General features: G+C 38.6%; 1 protein-coding gene across 1 annotated transcript; it reads right to left on the minus strand.

The window, feature by feature from the left end:
- Window positions 1-21: 21 nt before the first annotated feature.
- LOC106131048 (spondin-1) lies at window positions 22-10,198 on the minus strand. The gene is made up of 15 exons (XM_060944724.1): window positions 10,057-10,198; window positions 8,704-8,933; window positions 8,160-8,351; window positions 7,620-7,826; window positions 6,641-6,907; window positions 6,114-6,289; window positions 5,564-5,767; window positions 4,902-5,114; window positions 4,652-4,700; window positions 4,069-4,254; window positions 3,282-3,426; window positions 2,576-2,770; window positions 1,780-1,887; window positions 1,181-1,275; window positions 22-428 (listed from the first exon to the last, which is right to left on the minus strand). The coding sequence occupies exons 1-15, from the start codon at window positions 10,196-10,198 to the stop codon at window positions 294-296; spliced, it is 2,544 nt and encodes an 847-aa protein (XP_060800707.1). The 3' UTR covers window positions 22-293.
- Window positions 10,199-10,954: the final 756 nt, after the last annotated feature.

The following is a 10,954-nucleotide window of genomic DNA, read 5'->3' on the forward strand; positions in this document are numbered from 1 at the left end:
TCTAAGACTTTATTTCCAATTCACTACCTACAAGAACATCGTCACCGAGTATACAACAGTACCTATAGTGTTGTGATTGTGTCACATATAAAGGTAAATATTAAAAAATTAATTGTATAACTTACATCTAATTATTGAGAGAATTTCCAAAAACTTTTTAAATCGCTACTGAACCTGTAATATAACATCTACTGATTGAAAGTCTTCTTACGTTTGAATTCTCATAAATATCACACGAAAAGCACTCGTCTAGAGTGCGTAGAGAATTCTAATGCTAAACTTCTTATTATTATCTAATCTTCATCATAATTCGGCTGGTCAGTGCTAGAAAGGTCCATAGTACCAGTGGGTAGGCGGCAGTGGGCGGGGCGACAGGCGCGCGTCTTCATCAGCTTACGACAGGCTTTTCCAACCCCAGATGCCGGGCGCTGAAAAAAATCAGTCTCTTTATAGTAGTCCTTAAAATCTTCCATTCTGTTATCGACTACAGACTATTTAGCTTATTGAATGGTATTAAAAATTCCAGGGTGTAAACGAAGACGCGACTAAATCACCTAAACAAGAACAGTGACAACTTTAAATACCTTACCTAAGATGGTTGGCAATATAACTTTGTTTGCGAATTATATACAATTTTTCACAGAAGTCCATCTATCAACCAGCAGATAGGAATTATTAAACCCATAGGCCATATATTGATGCCACTGTAAGGGTTTGAAGACAAAAAGTAATTATGTTATAGTGACAGATTATGCATACCAGTAACAATCACAGACATTTAAACCTGCATGTTTTACCTTTCACTGCCAGGTTTACCACGAAAATAGAATCTTTGGGGATATGTAATGCCTCTCCTAATTGATAGGTACTAATCAGTGAACTAAATGTTAGTAGGTATTATATGACTGGTTTGGATCTAACAAATCAATGCACTAAAATACTGATAATATACCAAGCTTAATGAAAATCACCTTTTATTTTAAAAGAAAAAAATAAAACACAAAGACAACATTTCCGTATTGCTACCACGAGTTTTCATCACTATAAATAAATGTTCTACGGAGACGCTAGAAATCAAATCAAAACTCATGGTAACCGCCAATATATCTAAAACAGTAATTTCAAACTTACTATGATAACGGACCCTGTACCAGACACCTCTATTAGCTACTGGACTCACCAAGACCAAACGATAGTTGAGTTTGAAAGCGTAGTCGCATTCCCCCACACAGTCGCTCCACCCGAGCCACGGGCCCGTCTCGCAATTCACGTCCTCTACTCTCAGTGAATAATTGAAAATAAACACATGTCATCAAAATAATCAATAATTTGAAATTAATACATTCAAGTCATGCACAAATAAGAGAGCGTAAATTATATAATTGTATCGTACGAGATGTAAGGTCAAAGCCTAATAAACATTAAGATGCAAACTTTTTGTTTCTCAACTTAATCATGAGTTGATAAGTTTAACAAAAGTAAAGGTCTCATCACACATCAGGGCTGTACCCAGGATATATTTTGTTCGGAAAAAAATATTGGTAGATTCATTATCTATCGATTGCCTCTGGCCACTGAAGCCTCGGTACGTGTGTATTTAAATCCATAGATAATGTGCGCTACGTTATTTTTTTAACTTTAGACGAAACTAATCCCGGATTCTGTTCTTTATGTGTGGGGATATACCTTAAGCGTTTCCCTTACACTCGTTAGGCAATAAACGGCCATTTAAAAGATTACGAAGAAAATTGACAGTCGAAGTTCTGAACTCTGGGTTACCTTGTACGGTCGGTATGTCATTCTGAATGACCTCGTTATTGCTCATATCAGTTGGCTTCACCGGCTTCATCTTTTTAGTTGTGGTCTCGGTTGCTGGTGTTGTCGTGCCTTGTAATATAAGATTTAGTCTTAAATTATTATTTTTTTGTATTTTGACAATGTTGCTGGTTTTACATAAAGTTATTGTCGTCTACTCTCCACAACCCAAAGGCTTTATAAACCAGGGGCTTATTAAATTGATATTAATTAAGTATTGTGAATTTCTTCCGTAAATTGCTGAATTAATAAAATACACCTTAAAAACTACTTCGGCTTTCTAGTAGTACTAATTGTCAAAGGACAAACTGGGGTAGATATAGTTCAATGACACTCTTTAAGCCGATAGCAGACGTTATTATAGCAATATTGATAAATGTTATCATCTGTGATATGAAGTCCATTCTAAATAATCGCTTTAAAATTTATCACTCCTACAATGTAATGAGATGGATATTTGGACATTAATCCGTGGTAATAATGTATGTTCTGAAAATATACCTGTCATTTGTCTATAGTCTCACGAGTGCATACATTTAAGTTCTCCTATAATTCAGGTTTCGAGAAACATATACATATAATATATATAAAGTTAAATAACATCTATAGTACTTCTTTTTACAAAGGTATCTATAATAAAACAATTTTAAGTGAAATTCAATAAGATTATTATTGTTTGTAGCAAAAAATCATCACATCTCCATACATCGAATTAGAAAATGACTTAAAATTTGCGAAAATATCATTTTTTTTTACTTACTCGGCGTAGCAGTAGTAGTGATGTTGTGATTATTCTTGCATGCTTCGATACAAGACTCTCTGTCGCGGAAGTTGTTAGCGTTTCCCCCGCAGCCGGTGTAGCCGAACGGCTCGCAAGTGTTCGTGGCGGCGTCGTAGAACCAGCGCTCGCTGTAGCTGCGACACGGACCTACCATCAGCGGCAACTTGCATACCTCTGAAAATAGCACCAGCAGTGAAATGAATCAAACTAAACTGTGTACGTACTATTGATGCTCTCACGGTGATTGAAAACGTCGCGAGGAAACCTGCGCACTTGATGTGTAACCAGGATCCGTAGTTGCAAAGATCAAAGGAAACTGGCTTTGCGTAAAACCTGTCTAACCCGCTCCAGGATCTTGGCCAAAGGCGGATCCCAAGCTCCTTTCCAGGGAGGTGCAGGCGCAATCAGGTCTGTATAGCAAGTGCACAAAACAAGAGGAATTTTAAAAAAATTATGCTATAAACAAACAGCATATGAGGGTGCAGCTAAGGTAAAAACATCAGAATGAAAACGAAATATACCCCTTTTCGAAGTCAAAACCATATGAACATATCTTTCTTTAACTTTTCTTCACCAGTAATATCTTATCCGTCTTATTATTTTGAGTCTGGGAATTTAGTTGCGAAAATACTGACTTACGGTAACATCTGGCTGAAACTAAAGTTCTTTTGATTAACTGACTGACCTGGTGATACGCGACCGCAACTGCCATTTTCAGAGTCACACAAAGCCTCCTGCTGGTTCAGCGTGTATTGACAACGAGTGATGTGCTCCTGTGCTAGCCGGGTCACTTCTGGATTCTTGACAGTTTCGTTGTCCGGAAACTCAGTCTAAAATATGAATTGGAAAAACCTGATTAATAATTATAAAACAGTAATCTACACTTTAAGATCAAAATATTTTTACTGCATTCGGAAAGTCAAACGACTTTCCTGCCCTAAGCCGCAGCGCGCGGTACAAGGCAACCGATCAAAATATTCATTCATTCAGTATATTTTGTCGATTTAGGTTTGCAAATACATTGTGAAAAAGATTTTTTCTATGCTGGTCTATTAGTTAATGAAGAAAAAACATAGTATTTAACAGCTGCTTTCCCTCCCGCAACGATTGGGTTCCACTTATGGAGGATACGCTTGTATCCTGTAACTATCATAAATTTATCTAACTATAACTTTTGATGGTCTCGATAGTGCATCGGTATAACGCTTGCCTGGGACACCGAAGGTTTCGGGTTCGAATCCCAGCCAGGGCAAGATGAGAAATTAACTATATCTGATTGGTCTGAGTCTTGGATGTTTATCTATATAAGTATTTATTATAAATATCGTCGAGTTTTATCTAGTAACACAAGTTTACTTCGAGTTGTACTTATTTGTACTGTATATATTTATTTATAACTAAACTAACATGTTTAGTTAAACATGGTCTTCGAGCGCTGTCTACAATGTAAGAAATATAGACAAGACAGTTACAATATTCTGCAATTCATTAAACCGTCGCTGCCACGTGTTGAAGAGCAGGCGCACGATCTCCTGCTGCACGGGGAAGTCGCGCACGAGGTAGAGGCGCGTGCGCAGCCGTCGGCCGCGGCCGCAGCGCGCGGTGCACGGCGACCAATCACTCCATTGGGACACACGGCACGGGCCATGAGTTTCGTCCTATTCAACACATTATTGAATTAATGATAGAGTGATATATATCCTTCCTACTACTATTATAAAGGCGAAAGTTTGTATGGATGTTTGTTACTCTTTCACGCAAAAACTACTGAACCGATTACCATGAAATTTGGTATGTAGGTAGCTGAAGACCCAGAATAACACATAGGCTACTTTTTATCCCAGAGTTCCCGCGGGATTGATAGGGTTTCCATGCGGACGAAGTCGCGGGCGGCCTCTAGTAATAATAAATGTATTAAAAAGCACCTAGAAATGTCAAAATGGTATCGATTGCGTTTTAATTGAATAATTGGTTTTTGATTATTGGAGTAGGTATATAAGTGATAAAATACTTAAAATAAAAAGATTTACAAAAGTGTAACAATAATTGACTTACTCTATAAAACCAGTCTAGAATCGCAGAGGTGGTGTTAACACGAGCCGGCCTGCAACCAAAAATTTAAGGCTGTGTAAAATAAAAATAAATTCGACCATTGTTTTTGATATGCACTTTAACAAATAAGTTTAAATATCAATCTGAAATGGCATTATTCAGCCAGCTGATCAAATCAAATACAAATTTGGGTTGACTTCCTCGATCCTCCTTCCTTCCTTGATCAACTCGCACTTAGCCGAACATAGATTACTTGTCACAAGGTCCGGCCTCGCACGGCATGGCCTGGCTGAGCACGGTCGAGGCCCGGAAGCCGATGTGGCACCGCTTGAAGGCGCGCGGCACCACGTAATGTCTGGTGCGGGCCCGCACGCCGCAGCCCTCACACGGCGACCACTCGGACCACGTCGTCACCGCGCAAGGACCAGATGACTCTGCTGGGTCCGGCTCGTACTCCGATACGGCTCTGCAATGTAATTAAAATAATCAATCCTCTTAAATAGCTCATAGGATTGACAGAAAGAACGTGAGTAGCAAGTAATCGAACATAGAATTGTGTTAGAATTGTGAATTAGCAAGTAATCAAACATGGAAGAAAATTTGAGATACCTTTACTTATGTCGTCAATTTTTGTTACCAACTAATAGAAATCGGGACAAAAACTAGGAGAATGATGATTTAGTTATATCCGCCTTTACTGCGATCGTTGCGTGATCATATTGAATATTGATGACGAGTTCGCAATAACAGCAAAACTGTAATGCATCCAAACTGCAACCTTAGGCTTCGAAGTAAGCGATAGTCACACCTAGTGCCGCTGGACGCGCACCCGGGCCGCAAGTCACACTACAAGGACGGCTCCAAACGTGAATTAAACAAGCCTATTAATATCAGTTCTCTTTGACGGCAGCTTACCTACAGTGCAGTCTCGGGCCGTTGCAGCGGCGGTAGTCGGTGAGGCGTACACGGCAGGCCTCGGCGTAGGCCCGCGCCGGCCACACGTAGTGCCGCTGTCTCAGGGCGCGCCCGGGGCCACAAGTTACGCTGCAAGGACCCCACGGACCCCACGCGTAGGTAGCGCAAGCCCCAGCACTACCGCTTGCTTCTTTTGAGTGTTCGCTTTCTGTGTGTTGTTGTAAAATATATAATGTGTTACGAAACGAAAATACGGTGATACACGAACTTTCCACTACAAATATTTTATGTTAAATATAGCCTAGAATGTAGAACATAGCAAGTAGATAGCATTATTTAAAAAAAAAAACAAATCTTACAGCTAAGCTAAGAGTTAGAAAACACGACATCTTAACTTCACAAGGTTAACATTTAAGTGAAGATTTATTACTTGGCCCTTCCATTACACGAATAAAGGTGAAAATTAATTCATTTTTTTTTTGTTAGACAAGACTACTTGTTCTTATTTCTTGTAACATTTTTCGGAGTTGTTCTTAAAACACACCCAAACTTACACCTACCGGTAGCATCGCAACTTTTCTCATATAGGCGAAGTCTGGTTAGCCGCAGCCGAGCGTACGGTCGCATTTCATTATTGGTGTTGAAGAAAGGAGACCTCACATCTTTCGGCCAGTCGGGACGGAGGGCGCGCACCGGAGCTGCGGGAACAGTGGGCTGACGACGAGCCTAAAATATAGGAATGTCTAAAAAAAAGAAAATTGAACAAAAATACAAAGTAAATTCCACCAATAAATAAAACAAAAGTGATACAAGACAAGAACCCCAAAAATTCATGAAAAGAATCAAGATTCTGTATTATAAGCTATTGAATAAATATAATAGAACGAAAGTTACTGATGACTCAGCGGATTACACTCTTCGCTCAAAGTAAAGAACTGTGAAGGAGGCCATTGTACAACAGTACCTATTGAATAGTCATTTATTCCGTAGAAAAAGTTGATGACATAAGATTAAATATAAACAAAAAATTATAAACTTCACGTGGCTGAAATTATATAATGATGACATATCACTCACCGTATAAGTAAGGCCACTGTCTGTACCAGCATCGTACGGGTAAAGAGGTAGCGTAGCAGAATTACTCCACGTGCAGTTAGCATTGCACAGTTCCAAAGCCGACACTCCGACGAACCAATCAGGCGACGGCGCCAGTTTCGACGCCAACGACACCAAGTGGTTCTTGGCGTCCACTCGGAACACGGCGAAGGTATTCGGGATTCCGGAGCCAGCAACTTGTTGCCAGGATATGCCACGCGCTTTGATTATGGTTCGAATGTGATCACTCTGCAAATTCCGAAATAAGAATTGTTCTCGCTTTAATAACTTATTATGATGTAATGATTTCTTAACAAGTGAAAGATACAATACATATCTATACTAATATAATAAAGCTGAATAGTTTGTTTGTTTATTTGTTTGAACGCGCTAATCTCAGGAACTACTGGTTCGAATTGAAAAATTATTTTTGTGTTGAATAGACCATTTATCGAGGAAGGCTTTAGGCTATATAACATGACGCTGCAACTATAAGGTGAGCGAAGAAATACCTAATGGAAAATGTGAAAAAAACGAGGAAATTTATTCGTCCTTGAGGGCTTCAATGATGCCCAAAATAACTATTCTACGCGGACGAAGTCGCGGGCACAGCTAGTCTTCAATAAAATCTGTAATAAAATATAAGCTATATGCATGTATACATACCTACATACATACAAACATATACTCAATAACCCTTGCGGGGTAAACAGAACCATGAGATAATTCAGCTCAAATTAGCATTTTAAATGCCGGTGTAACCGTTATGGTTTAAGTTCCATCTAGGTATTAAGTATAATCAAGTCACTGATAAAATTATGAAGCAAATATACCTAATCTGCCGTCATCAAAACCTGATTCATAAGCGGTTACGAAAGAGAACAAAAATCCTACGTTCGAAACCAATTTTGTACCAACATTCTTTTCATAAACCTACGATTACGTACGAAAGACTTCGTACCTCAGCTTTGAGTTCTTTTTCCAGCGCAGTTGTGGCGCCATCATCAGCCAGCCTCCGCAGTCCGCTGCTGGCAACTCTGCCTTCCTGCCAAACCCTGTACTGCGCCGTGTGAGAGGCGCCGATCACGTCACCGAAATGCGCGCGAATGTTCTCGGGCGGAAACTCTCGAGGATGCGTATTCCTTGACCACAGGCCTTCGAATACGACCTAAAATAAGCATACAACTGAAAAACTGCCAACGTCTATGAACGAAATCTTGAACTTTTTAAAATCTAAAACATCCAATCCGTTACTTAAACATATTACACGCAGATATATTTTTTTACTTACAGACAAATTGACATGCTTTTAATAAATGTTTATTCCGACTTTTAGGGTAGGCTCAAAAATCGGATTAATAAAAATTATTCAGATTTTGGTGGGCCCACACTAACCAAACTTGATACTTATGCTAAAACAAAATGCATCACTGAAGTCGAAGAACACGAAGAACTTTTTACTTACTTGAACTGTAACAATATTTAATACTTCTGATCGCACCTCGTATTTAGCTTCATCGCAGGCGCAGCAGGGCTCCACAATGGGCGGCTGCCGCCCGAAGGAGGCGGGCGCGATGGGAGCGGGGCAGATCTTGCGCGCCAGCACCGACACCGCGCCAGAAGCGGCAGGGCCGGCACGCGCGCACAGTCGGATGCAACTCTCAGTTGCGTTGGATGGAGCACTCCAGATCACCTACATTAGTTGTTAGTGTTTGACAATAGTACCTGTACGACGCCTAGGGTATCACGAAAAGACCCGTTAATCAGAACTATAACGCCACGTCGTGAAATTATTTGATTAATAGAAATATATTTAAACCGACCTGTACAATACTTTTTCTTTTAATTTCTTTGTTGAATACAGATTTTTCGCAAATCCTACGGGAATTATATCCTAGTCTTTGACGGGATTAAAGATAACCATGTCCTTCTCCGTGTTCCACACTATTACTTATGTAAAATTTCATGCAAACCGGTTCAGTGGTTTAACTTTGAAGAATCGCGAATGAAGACTAGTACAAGAATAATTATATGTAGAGATTTACCTGAATCTCGGTCTTAGGATGGGCAGTAGCATTGCTGACGGCAGGTTGGCAGCCTTCAAACTGCATAGTCTGAGCATCGTAAGCCTGGAAACCGCCCAGCGCCTGCGGCACTGGTGTCTTGGCGGTCGATACGTTACTCTCCGGAGTTAGTTCCTCGTCAGGTTCCGCCCATATCGTAAACCCAACGAAAGGTGTCGGCCCGTGACCCACATCTACGCCTTGTAGAGACACTATAAAATTGAGGGCGTTAATTTGTATTTTATTAATAAGAAAATGACGGTTCATGAAAGAAAATTACTTTCTCAGAATACCTCAATTTACCAATTAATAAGTAAAAATGTACCGTAAAAAAATCCCACAATAAACAAACAATATACAAGCTATGAGGTGCTATGAAGAGGAAATTTTGATTACTACTCATAGCCGTAGCTAACCGTAGACAATGATCTGCGATGAGCTACGAATAATCGTAGGCGCTGTAAATTCGTAGCATAACGCATGATCCGTATTTAACCTAGTTTTCTACGACCGTTGCACTGTTTTCTATCAGTCAATATCAGCTTATAAAGCTTATTCCTTAAATTATAACTTTTTACCTTGTCACTTGTAAAGTTCGGGTGTATTTCTTTATTTGTAATTTCTTCTTCTTAAATTTAAACTCTTGTCGATGAAATTAAGCGAATCGTTCTCCATTTACCTCTTCTATTTACAATTACATTTAAATTAAATTAAGGACAGTACAACAGATAAAGGTAAAAACGTTCAAACAATTCTAATCGCAAAGTACGGAAGTCGTGGATTAGTATTAGTGTCTCGAAAAGTTAAAATGGTGCACGTTACACCTGTTGCCTATATAAACAGCCGGCCAAAGCTTTTTACCCACTAAGTAAACAACGCCCGCAAATGCACCCGCGTGAAACGAAAAATCCTGTCAGATTCCATTCCTATGGGAATTTTGGGAAATCGTCTGTTAGTGCACCCTTACATCACGTGAGGAACCCACAAACCTAGCAATGGGAACTATGCGTTGATAAATAAAATAATATATATTTTTCTATTCTTTAACAAATTTTGTTCAATATTACAAGGAATTTGCAACCTGGATATTTTTAGTTTAGAAAACAAAGAAGCTCTTCATTAACCATCATATGAATGGTCGGTATATTTTTAATTTTTAATTTGAGACAAAGAATAAAACAATAGTATAGCAAAGGAGAAGAAAACCCTGTTATATTCCAAAAATATTTTATTTGTTAATAACATGAGTGATGTTATTAACAAATAAAATATTTTTGGTATATGTTTAATATTATCTAGTTTAATTATATTCATAGTATGTAATTCATAAATTACCGGTATACAGTTCTCCAGGTAGAAACAAGTCCGGTTCCCCGGCCACGGTAAGGCGGTAAGCGGTGTCGGTCGGCTGCGCGTGCGCCGGCGCCCTCTCGCACAGGGGCGTCGCAGCAGTCACTAGCGTCGACAGAACTAGCATCGTGCCTAAATTGAACGATGTCGTTAAAACGTCAAATTATCGTTTATTAAGGAATTCTTAAAAATGACACTTTACCAATGAACTAAAACAACTTATATTATCCCAATTTTTGAAAGCAACAGGGTGTGAAAAAAAATATTAATTTGAAATAGTACTTATTGTAGAAGAGAATACTTAAAATTTCTTATAACGCATAAAACGTACTAAAGGTATTTTTAAACGTTCATAAAACTGCAATTAATTAAAAACCGTTCTCTACCCTTGCACAAAGTCTCATCAGTCAAAACTAGGTCACCCGGTCAATTTGCTCTCAAATACAAGTGGCAATTTATTAGCGTAGGCTTGCAGTTCAGGTAATCAGGTTCAGGAAATCTCAATTATTCTAACATACAATCTGTGCCAATTGAGCCAATTGTTCTTATTTAAAATTACTGATGAATTATAATGAGAATATATTTTTTATTATTGTAGTTTAGTAAGATTTTTTTTTCAATTTGGATAATATCATAATTAGGTACTTGTTTTCAAAATTGCTTATCAATAATTAAAAAAACAATCATATTATAATAACTTTAAATTAAAAAAATATGTAACATTAAACCTTGTCATGTAAATATCTTCTACCTATAGTTAAATTTGAATTTGCGCATCGATACCCGTACCATAACTTGCAAATCTTTCAGTCAAAAGTAAACAAAGAAAGGTCACTAACCTAAACGGCGCATATTCATTTTGCTGTTATTCATTAAACCAAAC

Source organism: Amyelois transitella, chromosome 6, assembly GCF_032362555.1.
Source record: "Amyelois transitella isolate CPQ chromosome 6, ilAmyTran1.1, whole genome shotgun sequence".
Classification (NCBI taxonomy): domain Eukaryota; kingdom Metazoa; phylum Arthropoda; class Insecta; order Lepidoptera; family Pyralidae; genus Amyelois; species Amyelois transitella.